This window comes from Euphorbia lathyris, chromosome 6, assembly GCF_963576675.1.
Source record: "Euphorbia lathyris chromosome 6, ddEupLath1.1, whole genome shotgun sequence".
NCBI lineage: Eukaryota > Viridiplantae > Streptophyta > Magnoliopsida > Malpighiales > Euphorbiaceae > Euphorbia > Euphorbia lathyris.
Window position 1 is genome coordinate 19,856,704 of NC_088915.1, and position 24,287 is coordinate 19,880,990.

A 24,287-nucleotide genomic window follows, 5' to 3' on the forward strand; every position below is an offset into this window, starting at 1 on the left:
AGCGTGATTGGCCTTAGACACACCCCTGCCAAAGAAAACATTAAAGTAATCAAAGTTCACGAAGAAATGAAGGGTACCTTGGTCAAATTGCGCAATCTTTGAGTAAATAAATTTATCCTTTTCCCGGCGAATCAATGGGATATCACTCATCATGAAAGCTAAGGCATCTGCATAAGTCCATGCATCCGCCTTAATCTGCTTCATGAGCTCCGCCACCTCCTCATCACTGTTCGTTAAAATTCGCATGTCACCTGTCATATGTAGTGGCCTGGGATTCCAAACTGAAGGAAAGCCCAATGGTTCGCCATCCTTTATCTTCACGTAGAAGAATTTCTCATCCCAGCAATGAACATTAGACATTTTTTCGCTAAAAGGCAAATAAGCTCCGAACTTGGCGAACGTGAGATAGGATTCGGACTTCCTTTTTGAGGGTTTGTGAAAAGCTCTAAAGATACGGCCCATGTATACAACTCCTAAATTCGAGGCCAGGTAGCAGTCTAAAGAAATGTCCAACTAGCAGTTAGGATGTAGCTGGCTGACTGTGATGTCAAAGTAAGAGAGGATGTCCGCCATCATCTTTAGAAGAGGAAGTCGGAACCCTCTCTCCACATGACTACTATACACTGTGAGGAAGCCGCTAGGCGGACAGGAAGGACGTTGATGAGATGCGACGAGCTGGGTCTCATAATTTTTGATCCAGGGAAAGCGATCCGCCAGATTCACTAGATCCGCGGCATTCATGCGAGACGGAGTGGACTCCGCTCGGGGATTCTTTTTCTTGGGAGGTATCGAAGAAGAGGCCATTGATCCCCGGAACCACCTAGGGTCACCGGCCGGAGCAGCACCGGAGATAGAAGTAAAAAGAGAGGGATTCCTAGTGGAACGAGTCTGGTAGTGATTACGCGCCGAGTTATCAAACTCGGCTAAATCGGAATTAACCGTGTCCTCGGAAGAATGAGAGTTCTCCGACGACGAGGTAGTCCAGCTAAAATCTACTTCAATTTCAGGAGGAGGAGAGGAATTAAAAAGTTCCGAAGTTGATCTAGAAGATGAAGACGAACTTCTAAACATCCAGGAAAAGTTAAAGCGAAAATAAAATAAACTTACATGAGAAATCGGAAGCTTGGTGCAAAACCCAGAGGAAATCCCAGAAAAACTTCGAGCGCAGGAGGAAAATGGGGAAATGAGGAGGAAAGAGAAAGCGTAAGAAGAAGAAAGAAGTGTTCTTCTTCCTGGGACAGTGTGTCCACTACACGTGTCAATCATCCAATGGCACGGAACAATGTGCTCATTAATGCAAGTGTCTATGACGGCGCGCGGAAGTTCAAAAGCCCTAAAGGACTTTAAGGACATTTGGGGGGGCTTCTGATAACATTGAGATATTATCCTGAGGACCAAAAGGGATATTCACCTCAAAGTACGCCGCGTAGTGGTCTCCTAAAGGAAGCTGGTTGGCGGATCTCCCCAGATCAGCTCAGAGAGATCCGTTGGCGGACCTATGGGGCGAATCTCTCCCTTCGCCTCTATAACGGCTGGGCGCTGACTCGGCCATAAAAGATCATTAATGAGTTATTAATTAGCTAATCCTCCAGGTTCAGAATAACCCGTAACCGCCATTAATGAGGCATTAATGGAGACTTTCTAGTTACCTGAAGGTTACAACTTCCCAGCTATATATAGCCTGATCCCCTAGGTTATCAAGGTACACACACATTCTCACCATTCTTGTCAATTCCGTTGGGTTCCTTGATCCATCTTACTGACTTTGGCATCGGAGTGTCCCCAGCCGATCCCAACGGCACCTCACAGGGAAGTGCTCCGATCAAGGATTTTTCCTCAAGTTAACAATAATAAGTATTAGTTTTCTTCCTGACCTGACTAATAAAATTTGAACAAACAAATCAAGAAGTCAAACACACTCAGTATGCATTAACACCAAAACAACTTATGCAATAAACTGAGAGACAACATACTACTAATATTTTGAAAAACTGACTTAAATCCAAACAAGCTCAAATCTAAAACTAAGTCAGTATACACAAATGTCTTAAGTCTAATTCAATTAGATCTTGGAAGGTTTAGAATTAAGTTAAGACAATATGTGCAACCTTTACGGGGGAGTAATCCATCATGGGGCAACTTATAACTGAGTTCCGTAATTATGTATTTTGCCAACATCAAAATGGGGGAGTTTGTTGAAACACCTTTCCACAAGATTTTGATTTGACAAAATCATCCATGATTAAGAGGAAATTAAATTTAAATGCTTTGATTTAATTGTACTAATGTGTTTGTTCAATATTGAGTGCAAGAATATATATATAAAGTAAGATAGGACAGAAGTCAGCATAAGCAAAGCTGAGTGGAACGAAACTCAGCATGACAAAATGGAAGCCGAATGGAGTAGAACTCCGTATCAGAAGTTTTAGTCTAAGATGCCAGAACGAAGCTGACTAAAACAAAAGACTTCTTCAGCAGCGTATAAACAGAACAGAGCTAACCACGAAGCAACTCAGTATAGAAGTTGAACATTCGAGGATAACGAATGAAGCTGAGTCACAGTCAGGACAGCATGAAGGATCCGTTCACTAAAGGACAAAGTCTGCCAATCTTCTACACCAATAATTGGAACCTCGAAGAGACACAAAAGACTAATTCCAAGAGACATGGGTCATTGGATTATTGGTAAAATACAACTGGCACAAAAAGACAAGCCAGACGCAAGAAGACAAACCTGACGCCTGAAGAAAACAGAGAAAGGGAATGGCGGAACAGTCTGAAGCTGACCAGAAATTGTTCCCCAAAAGAGCCGTTTTGGTATTAACGGTAACAACAATTCAAACGATCCAAATCTGCAATTTCCTTCAATAAAAGGACAATGAAGAACCTTGGATCATTACTGAAGCATCAAGAGAAAAATACAAAGAGAGAAAATCTTGAAAGCACTCAAATACAAAAAGATCTTACACCAACTTTTCCATTTTCTGTGTAAATGCTAGATTGATTGTTGTGTAATCATCTAAAGTGTTCTTTAGCATAAAAAGAACAAGTTTGTGATCAATAAGAATATTGAGAGTGTTAAGCTGAGTGCTTGGTTGTAAGCATTCAGTGGTAAAGAAATCTAGGTGTTGGGTTGTAGCACTTAGTAGGAGTTGAGTAGACGAATAGAGGAAGGTACTCTTGCATATTCAACTGCCTTGTAATTGGTTTGTGCTCTACCGTTAAAGAGCTCAGTATTGGATTCAAAAAGCCCGGAGGACTCTGGGGACTGGACGTAGGCAGTGAGGCCGAACCAGGATAAGTGATACTGAGTAATCTCTGAACTCTCTCTTATATTGCATGTGTTGTTTGCTATATTTACTCAGCATATAAATTGCCTAAGCTGACCTTGAGTAAATAAGTGGTGCTGAGTTAGAAGCTGACCTCCAAGAGTGTCAATTCTCAACTCACAAGAAAACAACTTTAGTCAACATCTGACTAAAGCTGTCTTGAAACATTTCTCACCAAGCTGACCAAACGCTGAGTTAATAAACTCTTAAAATAACTTCCTGTCAGCTTAATTAAAACGCGAAAAACTTATATTAGTTCCTAACCCCCCCCCCCCCCCCCCTCTTGGAACTAATTACCAGGGACCAACAGCATGAACCTGTTCTTAATGGCCTTGATAAAATCAATCGTCGTTTTCTTTGGGGGAACTCGGAAGAAGGTAATAAAATTCATCTGGTTCCATGGAAGGATGTCTGCCAACCTAAAGAAAGGGGTGGTTTAGGAATTAGACAAGCCAGAGACAATAACAAAGTGTTGTTGATGAAGCTTCTGTGGAGAATGTGGCAGTCCCCATCGGCTCTTTGGGTTCGTTTGTTATGTGGTAAGTATAGGAAAAGATAAGGTCTTTGGGGGGCCAAAAGATAAAGTTCCTTGTTGTTCTTTCCTATGGAAAGGGGTTAATGCAGTCTTTTCCAAGTTCTGCTCTGGGATTGGTTGGTCTGTGGGCAATGGCAGATCTATTAGATTTTGGAACGACACCTGGCTGGGGGGAAAGTCCTTATTGGAGGAGTGTAATCCTCCTCCTCCAATGGAGATCCGTCACTGGAGTATTGCTGATGTGGTGGACTCAGAGGGAAAGTGGATTTGGTCTAAGTTTGAGGATTACCTTAATCCGAAATCGCTCCTGAAGATCAGGGGAGTTAAGGTGAGCAATGATGAGGATGATAGGGATAGTTATTGTTGGTCCCTTACAAATAACGGGGACTTTTCGTGTAGATCTGATTTTGAGGCTTTCTCTATTAATCCTGACTATCCTCCCTCAGCTGCTTGGAAAAGCATTTGGGCCCTGAAGGTTCCCTACCGCATTAGGAGTTTCATGTGGCTTGGGGCTAAAGGCAGATTGCTCACAAACGTAGAAAGGAAAAGACGGCATTTAGTGGAGGCTGACACTTGTTGTAGATGCAAAGGTCAGCCTGAGACTATCTGCCATACTCTTAGAGACTGTGAAAAGAGCAATAAGGTGTGGAGGGAAGTTCTTTCGAGCTCTGAGCTGCCTAATTTCTTTGCCTATCCTGGTCAAGATTGGTTCACAGATGGTGTTAAAGGCTTGTTACTTCCTAACCTTGAGCATGGTGCTATTCTCTTCGTTGTTGTTTGTCACCAGCTGTGGCAGTGGAGGAATGCGGATATTTTTGGAGAGGGAACAGCTTCCTTTCCTAATTTATAGGCCTAATTTTCTAAAAAAATTAATTCTATTATTGATAGCTTTAAAGAGGAGGGTTTACCTTTTTCTTGCCAGAGGAAAGTGGTTCAGCTTTTGGGTTGGAGTAAACCTGGGGAAGGGACTGTTAAGTTAAATACGGATGGTTCCTGTCTTGCAAATGGTAAGATTGCAGCTGGTGGAGTCTTAAGAGACGCTGGAGGTGCCTGAGTGTCTGGCTTCGCTCAGAACCTTGGAGTAGGATCTTCCTTCACCGCTGAGCTTTAGGAAATTTTCTCTGTGCTTAGACTTGCTAAAAACCTGGGTCTTAAAAGGGTTCTTGTGGAATCGGACAACCTTGAGGCTGTCAGATCTATTTCTGAAAATAAGTCCTTTTGCTTAGGTAACCAAAATTTGCTAAAAGGGATCAAGAGGTTATGTTCCTCCTTCGACTCCATCAGTTTTGGGCATGTCCTCAGGGAGCAAAACAGGGTTGCTGACCGCCTGGCGGCTGAGGGCCAGGAGATGATGCTTGGCGTCTTTACCTTTTCTTCCCCTCCGGACTTCCTCTTTTCACTTCTTTATGCTGATCAAGTTGGGATTAGCTTTCCCAGGCTAATCCCGGGTTAAGGGTTTTCGGCTTTTTTCTTTTCTTTTTCTTTGCCTACCAAAAAAAATTAGAGAGGATGGGTATTAGCGAGGATGAGGTAGATGTAGCTATCGCCTTCAATATTGGAGTATTTAATAATTTAGTCCAATATATCTGAATATAATTTTTCTGTTCAAAATTCTAAAATTATATCCCGTTCATCAAGGTAATCTAATTAAGATATTCCTTTACATCTCTTTGAAAAAATAATAAATAAATTTGTCTTAAAATTATTAGTAATTATTAATTCAAAAAACAACGATACAAAAAATTCAATATTTAAAGAAACATATCATAAACTTGAAAATATAAAAAAATCAATTGAAATTAGGAAATTTATTTAAACCCTATTTTATGAACAGAAAATAGAATAGAGTAATATGAAGTTTGATAAAATCAGTTCAACCCTATTTTATGAACAGAAAATAGAATAGAGTAATATGAAATTTGGTAAAATCAGTTTTCTTAAAACCGATTTAGTCAATTGACTATTATCTCTCGAGATAAAATTAGGGATGGCAATTGGTACTGTACCCGTAAGTACCCGACACTACCCGATCATAATGGAACTACTCGTACCTTGAATAAAAGCGTATGGAACGGATATGGGATCGAAATAATTACCCATTAGGATAATGGAACAGGTATGGGAATACCCCCCAGGTACTCGTTACCTGCAGGTACCCTGCACTACCCGATCCTAATTGGACTACACGTACCCCTGTATAAAAGGGTACAGGACGGGTATGGGATCGAAATAATTACCCGTTAAGGTAATTGGACGGGTATGAGAATACCCTCCAGGGTATCCGTTACCCGTCATAACTCTTGTATATGTTAAAAAGGGTTAGGCTATGCTTACTTTGTTTTTGATAAAGTAAGTCTTACTTTGTTTTTTCAACCATTGGATGATGATGAATTTTGACAAAGTAAACTCATCCAATGGTTGAAAAAACAAAGTAAAGTTTACTTTGTCAAAAACAAAGTAAGCATAGAAGGTACCATGTTAAAAAATATTATTGTCTTTTAGATGTAATATGTGAGATTTGAACCCCAACTTGTGTTATTCAACCATTTAATGATACAACTAAACTACTTTATTCTTAGTAATTAAAATTCAATTTGTTCAATTTTTAGATAGATGGTTTATTAAATTTACACTTTGTTAAATTTGTAATATTTTTTATTTTATTTTTTTATTCTTAAAGGGTAAAGATACCCACAGACACCCGGGAATTAAATGGGACAGGTATGAGATGAAAAAAGTTACCCATTAGAGTAATGGAACGAATACAGATAATTAAAGAATAAACAGGTAAGTGTTTGAGATTAGCACTACCCACAAATATCCTACCCATTGGCATCCCTAGATAAAACAAATGCATCAACAAACTCAAACCATATATAGAAGTTATCACATAAATAATAAAAACCACAGATCAAACAAAAGTCGCAGAGATTTGGTTCTCAATCAATCGAACTTTAGGGAAAGAGGAAAAAATAAAGGAAAAAAAGTCGAATAAAAAAAACCAAACATTCTGTTACTTGTCCTCTTTAAATAGATAAAATATAAACGTTTTAAGGACCACCACCAAGACCACTAGATGCAACGTTTCAGATAGTTGCATATTTTAGGTCCAAACAATTTCCTTTCAAAACCATTTTTTTACAAATTTTCAGTCATAATTGACAGAGCACTGTCGTCAGGGCTTATTGAAAAGTTTAAAATAAAAATTTGGAACCATTTTATATTTGACCCTTTTTTAGTTTTGAACGTGTATTATAACTACATTTATAACAAACAAAATTACTGTATATACAATAAAAATAAAAATTTGGGCCCCTTTTGGCCTTGGCCCTAGGTGGCCGCACTCCTAGCTTATGCCCAGAGCCCTGACTGTCGCATCTCGATATCTCTACTGCACTTGTACGTCTTGTTATTATTAATCAATAACATATCAAAGACATGTATAAATCTATACTAAAAAAAAAAAACTATTTGAACTAAATCAAAGACACGTGTGTGTATACGCTACATCTAAGCTGAGCATAAAAACAGGTGCTTAGAAAACGAGAATTAGCCATGCACTGCAACTTACAAAACACCCAAAAGGGCTCTCCAGTCCACAAACCCAGCTCTTCAAAGAAAATAAATATAAAAAATTTATTGCTTTATAAATGCAATATTCCGAAATAAAAGACCTAATTATATATAGAAAAACAAAAACAAAAAAAAAAGACAGATTCAATTCCTAAAATACACTAAAGCACGCCCTCTACTCGTATACGCTCCAACAATCATATAACAGGAAGGAATTATAGAATCAAGTATATATACTCTGAGACGCAGTCATATACCTAAAAGGTATTAACTGAATTCGGATCACCGATCGACGATCATTGTATATATTCTCATTTATGCCCCCTGAAATACATGTAAATTTTCTGCACAAAAGTAAAACAAAGTCAATAAGCGCAACAGAATTTTTGCAGCCACATTAATAGTACGAATTCATAATTCTGCCGCATAACAATAGCTTCCAAAAACCATGAACTGAAATGACTCTACTCTCGAGTCAATATAATAGTGAACTTGGAAAGAATAGATTTCACATCTAACCTGAAGAACCCACAAACTTAGAAGAGACTCTAAGCAGAACAGACCAAAGCCCACCAAGTAGAATATCTGCATTAACAAAAATAAATAAATAAATTAGCAGCTGGATTTAATGACTAAACATAATGATGTCAATTTGAAGTAAGTAACCTATCACAATCCGCCACAAAGGCATCAAATTCCCTGGTGTATGATATAACATAATTCTCTGGCAAATATTTAATTACGTAATTGCTAGCCGATGCTTCAATTTTTTTAACCACACCTGGAATTTATCTCAAATTAAGAAGTTTACTCTAATATTCTGTACATGTGTACACTTCTCTCAGTAATTTCGTATGTTGATAAATTAGAATCTACAACTCACATATTTAATGGAATACTATACCTACTCCAATCCTTCTAAAGGTTTTAAATCAATTGATAATTTATTCAATTGAAAAAATTATTCCATAAACACATTGAACATGAGCATTATCATTACAACCTAAATCTTTACTGAACTGTGACAAACATTGAAAAGAAAGAGTAAGAACACAATCAATATGGCCTATCATTCTCGAGTTGTGACCACATTCAGTTGAATAAAATATTCAACACTCTTAACAAATATAAACCTTTTAAAGGATAAATTTACTGATCTTTAGAAACTCCGTTTATAATTGAGTAGTCCCTTTCAAGAAATATCAGAAGTTGCAGTTCAAGTAGTTCTAGCTAACCATTATCAAGAAATTAGTAATGCTAGTAAAACAAATAAAATTAGCATGTGTGCCAAGACAATCCAACTTACCCCAACCAACAAATTATCAGAAATGACATCAATTGCCGGAAGGATGCCACTGTAATTTAACAACGAGCAAACATTAGTTTCGGAAGACAAGTGTAGCAATGAATGTTATGTTATATTCTAATGAACCCATAGAAATTAACTTTCACGACTTCTCCTGACTCCCGAATGTAATTTAAAACTGTAAAATATGAGAACTTACGTCAACGACTCCCCGCGGAAAACAATTGGAGGGGCAATAGAAGCAAATATACAGAACCCTATGTGAAGCTGTAACAAACAATATCCATTAAGGTGTAAGTAGAAATATCTAGTGACTACAGAAGTGACACATTAACCAGTGTGGTGATGGCTGAAACTCACCAGGTAAAACATGAAAAACCAGCCAAACTTCAATGCACTATCTGTCCTGCAGGTTCAAAGCAAAGAGCCACTTAGAAAAGTAAGGAAAATATTCACGGGTTCGAGTCTTAGGAGCGGCCTCTTGCCAATTAAATTGGCAAGGGAAGGCTTGCCCCCAATACACCCTTGTGGTGGGACCCCTCCCCGGACCCTCGCTCAGCGGGGACGCGTAATGCGACCGGGCCGCCCTTTTTTTTTTTATGCATCTGTATACATATACTGCTAGTTTTATCATGGTATGTTCAGTAATACTCAAATTAACTAAGGGTATCTCCGCCGAGGATTAGCATGTTGAGATTTGTTTGACGACAAGCAAAAATCAGTAGTAAAAGTCACCAATAATGCTTAGTAAATTTCTGCACCTATGCAAGGAATGAGAACTTTCACCGAAGGACAAGTGTACAGAAAAGGTTCACTGAAAAATCAGAGTAATGAACCACCCACTTCTACTGAGTAGCAACTTAATTTTTGTCAGAATACATGAAAAAGACAAAAGGATTTCAAAATGTGGCATTGACATATGTTGGCACATAAACTCTCATTACTACCTATTAGAATAGTGATTCGTTTATTTTAGGAGCCATTGCCCTAATGTATGTCCTCCTTACAATCCAATCAAAATGATGACAGCAATGAAAAAACTTACCTCATTGCACGATAAAGAGGCTTGTACCATAAAATATAAGACATAGGTATTCCAGATAGAGCATAGATTGATGCAAGCAGAAAAATTTTGACTCCTGCATATAAAGAACCTTGTCAATAATTCAAATTGAACCTGGAAAGCCAAAAATTTCTGATACAGTTCAAGTGCTTACCGCCCCCCCTGATCCAATTGACCAGAATAGCAATGACATTAAATGAAAGACAAAGAACTACACCTGCATTTAATGAACCAAAGGAGTATGAGCATTTGATACAAGTTAATTGTAACCTTAAATACTAAAATACATATTAAACTGAGATTTTTTTCCAGCAATATGACAAGGAATCAGCACGACGAATAAGAAAGTTGCATGACATTCCATCAAATTGAGTATAATTGCACAAGTAGCAGCATCTACCAAACTAGGAATATCGATGCACCTGATTACTGAAATTGCTCAAGACTTCCTTTTTTTTAATTAATCTTGTTAAGCAGTCTGAGGCTGGTCAGGCAACCTTTAGGTGGATCCTTCCAATTCAAATTTTAATGCATACACTAAGACTCAAACTCCAGGTCTCTAGCTTAAGGGACTTGAGGCCCTTTACCACTCAAGCAAACCTTATTTGGTTCAAGATACTCTTTTTTAGCTTCTAGAATCTGCATAGTTAATGATCCTTATTGGCTCTTGCCAACAGAAATCAACGAATTACTAAACCTGTTCTGCTCAAAATGGGAATGGGTTACCAAAGGGCAATGACAGGCAAAAACTCCAACAACACAACCAAAAACAGAGTTAAAGCTTTCATAGTCTTTGCTCTGAGCAACTCTTCTAAAGACAATGGACGAGTGATTGTCCGGCTTACACCACTATTGCCCAAACCTAAGAGTGGAAAGGCAAATGTGTGCCATTGGTTGAATAGGATCCAATGGTCTGACCTTTGTGAGCTCAAGGTAGCCTTGGGTGATCTCCTAGTTCCTACAGGGTGGATATAATGGGTTTGGTCCATGGATTTTACTTCACTTTACCACACTGCACTAAAGGATTAAAGGGAGATTATGCATCCATAATTATCAAAGGCACACTCAGACGCGAAAGGCAATACAAGAGGCGCACATCTGGGCACTCATTTGTGAGCATAGCACCTTGCTTGAGGCACCAAGGCGCAATCTTAAGAGTTCCAACTCAAAAAGTGGTTGTTCAATCTCAAACTTCCCTATCTATATCATCTACGGCTGAAATTATCATACTCGAGTAGGAAAAAGTATCATGAATACTTCCACTTCAAGTAATAGACCTAGGCCAAAGGAGAAGGTCAAAGCATCATTTTCTAGTGTTTGAGAAAGAAGAAACTGAGGAAGCAGAATCTGACTTTGTAAATGAATACCTTGATTCTTGAAGATGAAGAGGATGAGATCAAGAACCTTGAAGATGAATTTGAGATTGGACATGATGGTAGTGGTGGTGATGACTTTGACGGGTGATGAATATGGATTATGGAAACTTTGGTCTTGATGAAAAGTAGTTTCATCTATTAGTTAATTAATAGAGGGTTTTATTGAACTTTAATCTTTAGATTTGGAATTTATAATTATAAATTATGATTATGGAAGAGTTAATAGTTATTTTGAAATTTATTTCAGGCTAGAACTTATGATAAGATTAGACATAATCGGATATGTTTTAGTATTTGACTATTTGTTGCATTTCAAATGTCAATTGTTGTTATTTATAATTCCATATATTATTTTCGTTTTGTGCACCTTGCACTTACATTCTAGGAACCCATGGCACCTTTTAATAACTATGAATGCATCAAGCTACTCAATAGGGCCAACTTAATCCATTTCCCAAGGATCGCAAATGAGGGAACTCTAGCTACTTGAGCTCAAAGCATTAACTATAAAATGAAAAAACATTGTCATCTTTTTAAATATAAGGAGAACAATTTAGCAGATCACTTTTTAATAAATAAAATGAAAAATAAAAAATCAGAATTCCAGGTAGTTGAATAAAAGCCTCTTTACCCAAAAATAAAATGAAAATATAACAAATAAGGACTAGTGCTGTACATATGACATTAATATTAATAAACTGAAGTTAGGAAATGTGTGTATGCTGAACATAGCAGGCATGCCTGCTTCCCTCTTCCTCTTCTTCTTCCCATTGCCTACACAGTACTGTCTAGACAGCATGGGTGTGTGTACAAAGAACACCACTTACCTCAATTACTATCTAAATTGAGTCTGCAACTTGCATGATAGCACAAAATCAAATTGTACTTGTTACAATTTCAATGTAAAAGCAGAAAACATATTCTCCGCAAACTTTAATTGAAGCAGGGAAAACAACAAGCATATACCTAACCAACTTGCAAAAGCCAAATACTGGAGCCGTTGAGCATTTATAGGTATTTCATTTGCTATGTCATGATGAATGATGGGGAAAAATGGAGGCCAATTTTTATCATCTACAGGTACACCAGCTGATATACAACATCATGAACAAAAATAATAATTAAACATTTCACAAATATTATACATGATTCCAAAAAGAACAAAAATTGGGTTGTAATGTTATTGCTTGCCTTGTGCAACAGCATCTTCTCTCCTTTTGATTTCCTGTCGTGAAAACCAGAGTAAATCCTCAATAAACAACAGATATAGAAAGATTAAAAAATATATATATATATCAAAAGCTACAATATAAATACTTAAGACACTCAAAATTAAGTGGGAATTCATATTTAAAGCTTCGCGATGAAATATCAACATAATATATTATATGAAATTTACATATGAATACTTATTCTCAGATCGGATTTTTACCTTTTCCCTTCTTTTGAGATCAGCTTCCCATGATGAAAGCTCTTTCTCCTTCTTCTTTGGATCCTGGATTATTGAAGACAGTACAATGCAGATTCAGAAGCTCAGTCAAGTGAATGCGAACATATTGAAAAAGGAGAAAGCAGAGCTTAATTACATTCATTGCATCAAGGGGAATGTCCACTGTTGCATCATTGTGCCCAAATCCAGCAGGTTCAGACCAAGGACTTCGTGACTTTGCTGCAGGAACTGTACCACCATTCTGCAAGGTTTCCCAGTGAGAGGCACATTTTAGAGAAAATACATCGTAAGATATTTGTTAAAGCATGACACAGACAAGCAACTATATGAAGACTTGAACAAAGTAATATGAAGAGACAATGACAGAGTTTGACACTGCATAGTAGCTTGCTGATTCCCCAAGCCGTAGAAACAAACTTGGGCAACCCAGTGGTTTTAAGACTGACATTTTGTGCAATCAGGAGGACTCAAGTCAAAAATATGCCTATGGAACTTCGAATTAAAAATGTGCAATTTGTAGCATGCATTATTAAGAGGGTGTCTGATCAGTCCACTACATTGTTTACAAGACCATTTTTTGCACCATCCAAACAATTGGTTCACAGGATTTAAGAAATAAACCAACAGTTACCTACATAATCAAAAGAGGCGATTTATCTTTTTGAATCAGTAAGGAAAGTTCATAGGGAGAAGATTCAACATCCCAAGTTCCTAACTTCAAAAGGTTCAATTTCAATAACATTGAATGAAGATGAGTCCTTGGATATTTCCCTTGTGACTCTAGTTTAAGTAATGTGACTGGGTAGACCCTAGACAATATTTCTATAATCTTCAGACTACAAGAGAAATGCTTTCAAATGATGAAGATTATATATATATATATATATATATATATTGAAAAAACGCAGAAAATAAATTTTAGAAAGAACCAAGCTGATTTGACAACTGTCACCCAAAAATTGAATTATCTCCACCGAAACCAAATCTCAGTTAATGATCACAGCACATGGTGCTTTATATTGTAAGAAATGAGCACAGGAGGTTACCAATAAAAAAACCATATTGCGGTAATTGAACTATCGCATTGAGTTCGTTGTGAAGCTTAGTGTAGTTTATAATATAACAGCTGGTGATTCTACGAAGATCACAAAAGATCATACCATTTTTTAGTACTGAACTACGGACTTAAGATAGGAATAAGTGAATAATCATTCAAGCAGCAGTTAGTAACTTAAGACTGCGCTACTTCAGCTAGGAAGCAACTTTCCTCTTCAAATATCCGAAATTCATGTATTCACAACTGAATGATTCGAAATTACTAAAATGTTACTAAAAAATCAGAAAAATAAATTCAAAACCAACAAATAACTAAATTCAGTAGAAACGCATCCAGATCCAAATCGAAATCCGAAACTAAAAATAGAAAAAGGAAGAAGCATAGCAAAATTAAAACGGAAATATTAACAGATCTAGAAGAGTAAAAGAAGGGAGAGGAATTACCGAGAAGGGATTGACCTCTTCTTCATCGAATGGGTTAGGATCATTGCTAAACCGACTCATGACGTCTCTCCAGATCTCAAAGTTATGCGATAAATCTGACGAATTGAACGCTGTGGAGTTGAAATTGAGAGACTAAACACTCTCTACGTTTTCAACTTTATCGAAGCTTTTGATAGTGCGGATTTTTAATTTTTATCGGTCCGGATCGGCTTGTGTGTGACGCGGGATCTCATTTGGAATTTTCATATGCCGATTTTGCCCTTCTACATTTTAAAATTTCACGAAATTGATGATCGTTTTGGGTTTTCCAATAGTACCCCTCCACCTAAAGTCGGTTGGGCTTGAGTTTGTCTGCAATAACGTAATTACGAGGGAACGAATTTTGAATTACAGTAATCTTTTGTATTTGCACGGCGATTATTACTATTTTGAATCCGAATTAGAATAATTTAATTTCTAATTTTTTCATCTCACCAAATAGAAACATGTAAATTTCTTTAATTTACTTATTTTATTCATTGGACAGATTAAAGTTAGAAGTTGAATATTTACAAGGTAGGCTAGAGGCTGGTTGGTTTAGGTTGGGAGGCATTCTCTGCGATACTTTTGAGTCTCTTCGTTGTGCCTATGCAATCCTCTAAGCGTTGGATCTTTAGCAATCGATGTTGTTCCTAGTTAGATCTAGCTAATTTATACAAGAGATTTGATTTGAAATTTTAACTTTAGCTAGACTGACGGTAAAATATATTTTGGTTATAACTAATTATAAGAGGAAGTTAATTAAAGATAATTATTTGATTTGAATAATTATTAATGGAGATATGAGAACCTGTGATGATATTTTAGAGGTTGGACTTCACCTGCGCAGGAAACGGTCTTTGGAAACACTCCGACAAATAAGTCAGTAATAATTATAGAAAGAGAGAGTCTTATGTAGAGAGAGAGAAAGTATACAGACCTTCATATTGGGGATTGATGGTCTTTATATAAAGTTGCCTGATTAGGTCGAGTCTGTTCCACGAGTATGGAGTTGGTTTGCAGTTCATGGGTCGGTTCCTCAAGGGTGTTTGAGTAGGGTTTAGTGGGCTTGGCCCACATTCCTTATCAAGTAGCCTTCCCCCCTTTCTTTTAAGGCGAAACCCTGAACAACCCATTTGACGTGAGTTCTTTTCGGACGTCCTTGTTCGCCTATCGTGGTGTTGGTGTTGGTGTTAACTCAAAGGATCGGTGGGATGTGCTTGATTAGATGTTCGTGAAGTGAGATTATGGCACGAGCTTGAGGACCATTTGTAAAAAGGGTGGATGTGCGGTTGATGGACCGCTCAAGGAATGAGGTGATAACAGACATGGGTGGTCATTCGCGGAATGATGTGAAAGTTTGCTTGACGAATCGCTCGCGGAACGAGCTAGAGGTTTGATCGATGGGTCATTCGTGGAATGCGGTGATTACAAACTTGGGGTGTCGTTCGTGGAATAATGTAAAGTTTTGCTTGACAGGTTGTTCCGTGGAACGAGCTAGATGCTTGATCGATGGGCCGTTCATGGAACGCCATGATAACATACCCGAGGTGTCGTTTGCGGAATGATGTGAAGGTTTGCTTGACGGGTCATTTCGTGGAACGAGCTAGAGGCTTTATTATTAAAGATGGGGGACAGTTGCGAGGTATTCGAAGAGTTTCCAAAGGGTTGCAATGATGTTTCTGACATGCATTAAATGAGACGTGATGTAAATGATTGCTGAACTTCCCAAGTTTCGATTGGCATCTAGGAGAGCGGTTTTGGTGTTTCTAATGTTAATGTTCTTCTGTAAAAGGAGTTTGCTTTGAACTCCTGAGAGTTTTCCCTTTTAACAAACATATTTCTCATATTTCTCTCTTGCAAAGAACATTTGCTTTTTAAAGTGCTTGCATTTGTCGTGCGAGAGTTGCTGAGTGTATCTGTTGGTTCGCACGGAGGCGCTTGTCAATGAAGAGCGGTTTATTCGAGACATTTGGTTGGACTTGCTTACTAGTGAAGAGGTTAGTTCCATCTTCCTGAAATTCTTTAGTGTATTTTTTGAATTTTTAGAGTTTGCAGTATTTGTGCGGGGGGGTGGAGTGTTTGCTCTTATTAGTATTTTTGTTGAGTCAAGTTGGGGACCGATGGTGAAGCTGATTGGTGTTACCCTTGGGGATTTTATGTTAGTCGATTTTCGGTCGAGTGCGTTAGAGGAAACAAAAGGCTCATAGGGGTAGGTCAATCGTGGAGGGTACATCTAGAGTCAAGAACCCCGAGTGTGAGGTCCTTTGGTTGTGAGGCTGCATCCCTCTATCACTAGACCCGCATGTGGCATGAAGTCGGGTACACTTGAGGTTATTGTAAAAGTGCTCACCTACTTGGTGAGTGACGGTGAGAAGTTAGGGACTTTGTATGATCGGATGGGGAAAAAGGGGTGGTCGTGGGGGTGCTGGGGCACCGAGGTCAGATAGGGCTCGTTATGGTATGGCTACTAGGCCAAAAGTGTTGGAGAGAATGCTACTGGAGGAGGCACACTCTATTATTGTTCGAAAAGATCTAAGGGCCCTATCGGTATCGTATCGGCTTGGAGAGTCATATGAGTTGACTGTTATGGAAGAGGAAGTGACGGCGAATGATCTTATGGAGCCTCATGAGATGATCATTTATAAGGAGTAGTTAGAGGTTGGGATGTGTCTGTTATTACTCCCCTTTTTATAGAGGTTATACGGGGATTCGATTTGTGACCCGAGCAGACACAATCCAACGGGTGGAATTGTACTCATTGTGTCGTTCTACCGGTTGTCGGGCGACATGGCTTGTGTTTCGGAAGTTCTTTAAACCGACGAATGGGTCAAGGTCATAGCATGTGAGCTTTCCTCACACGAAGTTTAACGTGATTGGTGGACTATCGGACAAGCTTCTAGAGTGGAGAAATCTATTTCTGAAGGTGTCTCTAAGGAGTGGGACGTTTCCATTCCGAGTGAATTGGAATGCAGAACCGATGGATTCCGTAAGGTGGTTGATAGAAAAGGAGCTTACGAGGAAGGAGATGTGCACGGATTGATTACTCACTTCATGGTGTCCATTTGGAATATATGGAATCAGTGGCATCTGGCATACTTGATTGCATGGTTGCATATACGCTGACCAAATGGATGGGTTCTCACCAATTTACAGCGAGCGATATGGTGGAGCTTGAGCCTATTACAATTTAAGTGGTTATGCATGGTGAGTCTTGGGAGTAGTGAATTCATTAGTTTGGGAGTTGTCTTGGGTTTCCTTCATGTCCACTGTTCAAAACGAGTCTTTGGAACTGTCTTACTAATAACCCTATTTAATAAATACGCATCGGTCTTTAGAGCATGCATCCACAATGATTTGGGTAAAGATTAATTGCTTAACATACTTTTAACCATATTCATTAATGTACGATTGCACCTTTCTGCAACACTGTTTTGTTGCGGTGATCCTGGCATTGTGTATTGAGCAAAAATATCATGACTTTCTAGGAATTTAGCAAATGGACCAGGGTGTTGCCCATTTTCATCACACCTTCTATAATATTCACCATCTCTATCAGATCTGACAATTTTTACCTTTCTATCTAGTTGCTTTTCAACCTCGTTGATAAACACCTCAAGGGTATCTACTTATTGAGACTTTTCATGTATAAATAGACATATCCATAATGTGAAAAATCATCAATAAAAGTGATGAAATATCATTCTCCACCAAAAGATGGAACATCAAAAGACCCACAAATATTAATGTGTATAATTTTAAAGAGATGTGAACTTCTTATGACTGCTTTCTTAATTGTGTGTTTTGTGTGTTTTCCCGTAATACAATCCACATATATTCCAAGATCAGTAAAATCCAAATTAGGTAGGATTTCATTCTTTACTAACCGCTGCATTATTTCTATGGTTATATGACCCAAACATTTATGCCACAAGTTAGTGACAATTCATTACTTAAACCACATTTAGTTCTAACATTTTAATACAAGGTTAACAAAGTTTCGACAAAATTGGAAACCAAGCTTTAATTTGTACAAACCATCGTAAAGAATACTAGAACCAATAAAGAGACTTTGTTTAAACAAACTGAAACAGCTATTTCTAAAGTTAAAAGTATACCCAGAAGTATCAAGTTTAGACAAAGAAATCAAATTACGAGAAATAGAAGAAACATAAAAGGTCTAAAAAAGATCTAAATAATGTCCAATATCTAAAAACAAATGACTTCAACTATAACTTTGACTCGGTTTCCCACAAAGATGAACTTTCATTTAGGGCTTGATTGGATGAAGGGTAGGGAATGGTTAATAAAGGAAGGGTATAGAAGGGTAGGGAATGGTTAATAAAGGAAGGGTATAGAAGGGTAGAGAAAGGTAAGGAAAGGAAATGAAGGGGGAGGAAGGATAATTTCTAACCCTTCCAAAACCCACCAAATTGGAGGGTTGAAAATTGGATGGAATTTCTTAAAAAGAAACCCTTCAAAACCCCTCCAAACCCTTACCCTTCTAATTTTTTTTTTGTTCCAAACATGGGTTTGTAGAAACCCTTACTAACCCTTCCCCCTCCCAAACAAGGGGCTCTATCAACCCTTACTAACCCTTCCCTTATTAACCCCTCTAAACCCTCCATCCAATCAAGCCCTTAGGCTTATGGTTTAGGTTGAAAGGAATCTTTGCATCATATTTGAAACATGAGTGGTACAACCAGAATCAACCCACCAAGTATTATAAGGAACTCCAGCTAAATTTGATTCGAAATATAGTAAAGCCTTTGGCTGACCTTTCTTTTCGAACCATGTCTTATGTTTCAAGCAGTCTTTCTGATAGTGTCCATGCTTTCTACAGATGTTGGGCTAGGCCCTTATATAAATTTTCCTTTTGAGACCAAAAATATTCTCTAAGTCACTTTGAGTCCCTCAAAAGTTTGAAAAGTGTCAAAAGATCCACACAATTGATATGGTATATGGACACTTACATATTTTAGAATATTTGATTTTCATTTAATTAAATAATCCTTTTATTATTTCTACCAAAAAAAATAATCCTTTTATTAAATAGGTTATTTAATTATTTTGGATTATACTAAGAAATGGTCATGGCAGTTTTTGTTTGTTGGAGTGTTGTTGGAGTAAATTAATTATTTAATTCAAGGTTGGTTTGGTCTTAATTGTTATCTCCTTTTACTTCTCATGTTCTTCAGTATATATTCCTATTATTTCTCCAGGAGAAAGGTCCACCTGGTCCCGTGGAAGGAAGCTTGCCAGCCTAAAAACAGGGGGGGTCTTGGTATTAGGCAGGCAAAGGACAATAATAAAGTCCTGTTAATGAAACTTCTTTGGAGAATGTGGCAATGCCCCTCCTCCCTTTGGGTCCGTCTCTTGTTCGGGAAGTATCGGAAAGATAGAATCTTTGGTGGCCCGAAGGAGAGGGTTGTTAGCTGTTCCTTCCTCTGGAAAGGGCTCAGTGTCGTGTTTGCTGAATTCTGTACGGGGATTGGCCTGGAGGTGGGTAATGGTAGATCTATTAGCTTCTGGTATGACACCTGGATTGGTGATAAACCGCTGATTGATGTGTGTAATGCCCCTCCGTCGGCTGATCTCCTTTCCTGGAAAATTGCTGATGTGGTGGACTCGGAGGGAGACTGGATCTGGTCAAAGTTCGACTCTTTCTTTAGTCTGGAGACCCTTCTTAACATTAGAGGAGTGAAGATTAGCAATCAAGAGGAGGATAAGGATAGACATTGCTGGGCCTTGACGAATAATGGTACTTATTCTTGTAAATCTGCCTATGAAGCTTTTACCCCTAATAGGGCTGATCCTCCCTTGGAGATTTGGAAGTCCATATGGTCCCTCAAGATCCCTTACCGTATCAGGAGCTTCCTTTGGCTGGGTATCAAAGACAGGCTCCTTACGAATGCGGATAGGCACAGAAGGCACTTGACTGAGTCTAATGCCTGTAGTAGATGCAGAGGCAATGTGGAAACCTTGTGCCATGCCTTGAGGGATTGCCCAAATAGTAAGAAGATCTGGGAAGGGATCCTCCCTCATCACATCCTCCTTTCCTTCATGGCCTTTTCTGAAGGGGACTGGTTCTCTCAAGGAGCCAAGGGGAACTTGCTGGCCAACATGGAGCACGGTGCCATCCTCTTTGCTATTACTTGTCACCAAATCTGGAAGTGGAGGAATGAAGAATTATTTGCGGGTAAGGCTGTCCTTATTCCTGATTTACTGTTTTTCTTCTCAAAGAAGCTCTTTGTTATTACTAAAAGCTTTGAAAGAGATTCCCTTGTTCGCCCCTCCCCGGATAAAGAGATCCTGCTAGTTGGCTGGAGTAAGCCTAGAGAAGGGTTTGTTAAGTTGAATACTGATGGCTCATGCCTTAGCAATGGCAGAATTGCTGCTGGAGGAGTTCTTCGGGATGCTGGTGGCAATTGGATGGCGGGGTTTACCCATAACTTGGGGACGGGCTCCTCCTTTTCTGCGGAGCTCTGGGGTATCTTGTCAGGTATTAAACTCGCCATTCGCATGGGTGTTAAAAAGCTCTCGGTGGAATCTGATAATCTGGAGGCTATTAACAGGATTTCAGATAGCCATGCTGTTTGTCTGAAGAGCCAGAATCTCATCAAAGCTATTTTAAGGCTTCGTCCTGCCTTTGAGTATCTTAATTTCTCCCATATTTTTAGGGAGCAAAACCGCGTGGCAGATCGCTTAGCAGCTGCTGGGCATGGGAGAATGTTAGGTGTTTCTACCCTCTCTGTTCCTCCTTCTTTTCTTTTGCCTTCTCTCCTAGAGGATAGGATTGGGGTCAGCCTTCCTAGACTGATCCCGGTGTAGGTTTTTTGTTGGTTTTGTTTTTTTCCTTTCCTTTCTTACCAAAAAAAAAAAAAAAAATTTAGTGTCGTTGCACTTTCGTTTTTTTCTCTTTCTTTTGGAGCAGCTCCACTATAAATAGATGAGCTTTTGGTCGAATTAAAGACAGAAAAAGAACAGCTCTTGGTTCTTATTATTTTGTTCATTCTTCTGATATCAATTTATTTTTCTTTCAAAAACTATCGAAATTGAGTAATTAATTTGAGTGTAGGCAGACCGGATTTATACTGTGCAATACGAACTCGTATTACGAGTAGGATGTTTTATCTTGGAGGTGACCGAAATTTAATCTCCTTGCACTTTCTGGCAGTTCCGCGAACGTCTTAAAGAAAGCGACATAGTCCGCGACTCTGCCCATTATTTTGTTTGGTCAATTTATGTGTTTCCTTGTTCCGGTTCTAACAATTTTAAGACGTTTCATTACTGCTGCTATGGCCACCGAATAATCAAATGGGATTGCTGAAATCAATAAGCCATTCCGGTTTGAAGGAGCTCACTTTCAAAGGTGGAGACAGAAGATACTTTTCTACCTCACCACGAAAAAGTGGCTTCTGTTCTTACTTCTCAGAAGCCTATTGTTCCTGAAGATGTTGTTGATGCAGATGTTCATGTTGATGTTCGTGATGCTGAAAAATGGACAGAAACAGACTTTCTGTGCAAAAATTACATTCTTAATGGGTTAACAGATGACTTGTACGATTACTATACTGATGAAGAAAAAACTGCCAAAGAGATTTGGGAAGCTTTGCAAAGGAAGTATGACACGAAGGGGGTTGGATCGAAAAAATATGTTGTCAGTCGCTACCTCAAATTTCAGATGGCTGATGACAAATCAGTGGAGGTTCAATCTCACGAACTCTAAAAATTTGCACATAAAATTGTCTCAGAAGGTATGCCTCTTAATGATCAATTTCAAATTGTTGTGATTATTGACAAACTGCCTCCTTCTTGGAAAGATTTTAAAAATGTTTTGAGGCACAAAACAAAAGAATTTTCTATGGAAAGCTTGATTACTCACCTCTGAATTAAGGAGGAAGCTCGAAAACAAGATTTAAAAGAGGAAGTGCTTGTTGTTTCAAATAACACAAAAAGATCCACTATTGTTCTAGAACCCGTTCAAACAAACTTTAAGAAACAGAACCACAAACCAAACCAAAACTGTAACACCCGAGTTAATCTGAATTGGAACCTTCAAAGGAACCAAAATAGGCCACAGCAACAACCACCTAGGAAAGATGTTGATTTCCTATGTTTTAATTGTGGAAAACCAGGTCATATGGCACGTAAGTGCAAGAACAGGCCAAACATTACTCCTAGTGTTAACCTGACTAGAGAAAAACAAAATTTTGTTGCAATGATTTCGGAGATCAACCTCATAGGTGGATCAAATGGGTGATGGGTAGACATTGGTGGCTCTCGCCATGTTTGCTATGATGTATGTTTAAAACATATACTGTTGTGACCGAAGATGAGAAAGTGTTGTTGGGTGATTCCCACACCACTATTGTTGCTGGAATTGGTAATGTGGAATTGAACTTCACATCTGAAAAAACCTTAACTTTTAAGAGTGTGATGCATACTCCAGAAATGAGAAAAATTTTGGTTTCGGGCTATCTTCTCAACAAGGCTGGGTTCACACAGACTATAAGGGCAGATTTATTTACTTTGACTAAGAATAATGTGTTTGTAGAAAAGGGTTATGCAACTGAAGGCATGTTTAAGTTAAATGTTGAAATTAATAAAGTGAATGTTTTTGTTTATACCTTGTGTACTTTTAATGTTTGGCATGCTCGTCTCTGTCATGTTAATAAGTGTATCATTAAGAACATGAGTAACTTAGGGTTAATTCCAAAATTGAATTTAAATGAGTTTCTTAAATGTGATTTTTATAGTCAGGCAAAAATCATAAAAACACCTCATAAATCTGTTGTTAGGAATTCTGAACCTCTAGAGTTAATTCATTCTGATATATGTGTTTTAGATGGAAAATTCACTAGAAATGACAAACGTTATTTTATAACCTTTATTGATGATTGTTCTGACTTTACTTTTGTTTATTTGATGAAAAATAAAAGTGAAGCGTTTGACATGTTTTAGTTGTTCATAGTTGAAATAGAAAATCAATGCAATATGAAAGTTAAGAGACTTCGTAGTGATAGAGGAACAGAATATGGTTCTAGCATGTTTATTGATTTTTATAAATCACATGGTATTATACATGAAACCACTGCACCTTATTCACCAGAAATGAACGGAAAGGCTGAAAGGAAAAATAGGACATTGACCGAGTTTGTAGTAGCTATTATGCTTAGTTCAGGTGCTGCCTCCCATTAGCGGGGAGAAATTTTATTGACTGTTTGCTATGTGCTAAATAGGGTCCCTAAGTCAAAAAGCAAAATCTCTCCTTATGAGATCCTGAAAAATAAAACACCTAACCTATCCTATTTTAGAACTTGGGGATGTTTGGCTTATGTTAGGATTCCTGACCCTAAGAGAGTCAAACTTGCTAGTAGGGCTTGTGAATATGTGTTTATTGGGTATGCTGTGAATAGCAAAGCATATAGGTTCTATGATTTGAATGCACATGTTATTTTGGAATCAAATGATGCTGACTTTTATGAAGATAGATTTCCCTTTAAATCGAGAAATAGTGGGGGTGCATCATGTAGTAACATGCCTACTATTAGACCTATAGTGCAAAAGGAGAGTGAGGAATCTAAACTAGGGGTGTTCAAACTTGGGTTGGGTGGGTTATAGTATAATTTTAACCCAACCCATATAAGAATTTTTTTTAAGATGGGTTGGGTTGGGTTATAGTGGGCTATTATGGGTTGTATGAATTTTTTAAAGGGTCAATTACATGAATATCATAATTAAGTACAAAATTACAACTAAGTCATATCACCAAACTTAATTCTTAATATATCATTATTTTCTATATATTATGATTTTACATCATAATTTAAAAATTCTAGACTCCAATTCATAAACCATAAACCGTAGAAAATATATTCTAGACTTCTAATTTATAAATTCTAATCCTTAAATCTATTAAAAGTACTGATTTTAACTAGTTTGATATAATATAAAATTATGACTTGATATAGTTGTAAATAGTTTTTAAAAGATGAATTTCTGTGTAATTTTCCCTTGGGTTAGATGAGTTGGGTTATAATGGGTTGGATCGGTTATTATATATTTATCATGAATTGTACATAACAATTCAACTCTATGTTTTCTATTGAGCTTATTTTTTATTTATTTTTTGAC

At 37.9% G+C, this 24,287-nt stretch overlaps 1 protein-coding gene across 1 annotated transcript; it reads right to left on the reverse strand.

The window, feature by feature from the left end:
* Positions 1–7,475: 7,475 nt before the first annotated feature.
* Positions 7,476–14,317, reverse strand: LOC136232552 (secretory carrier-associated membrane protein 4). The gene is made up of 12 exons (XM_066021774.1): positions 14,133–14,317; positions 12,769–12,873; positions 12,615–12,677; positions 12,374–12,407; positions 12,149–12,271; positions 9,961–10,023; positions 9,789–9,882; positions 9,104–9,149; positions 8,943–9,010; positions 8,744–8,792; positions 7,957–8,022; positions 7,476–7,781 (listed from the first exon to the last, which is right to left on the reverse strand). Exons 1-12 carry the CDS (start codon positions 14,190–14,192, stop codon positions 7,749–7,751), a joined length of 804 nt encoding a protein of 267 aa, XP_065877846.1. The 5' UTR covers positions 14,193–14,317; the 3' UTR covers positions 7,476–7,748.
* Between the last annotated feature and the right edge of the window lie 9,970 nt (positions 14,318–24,287).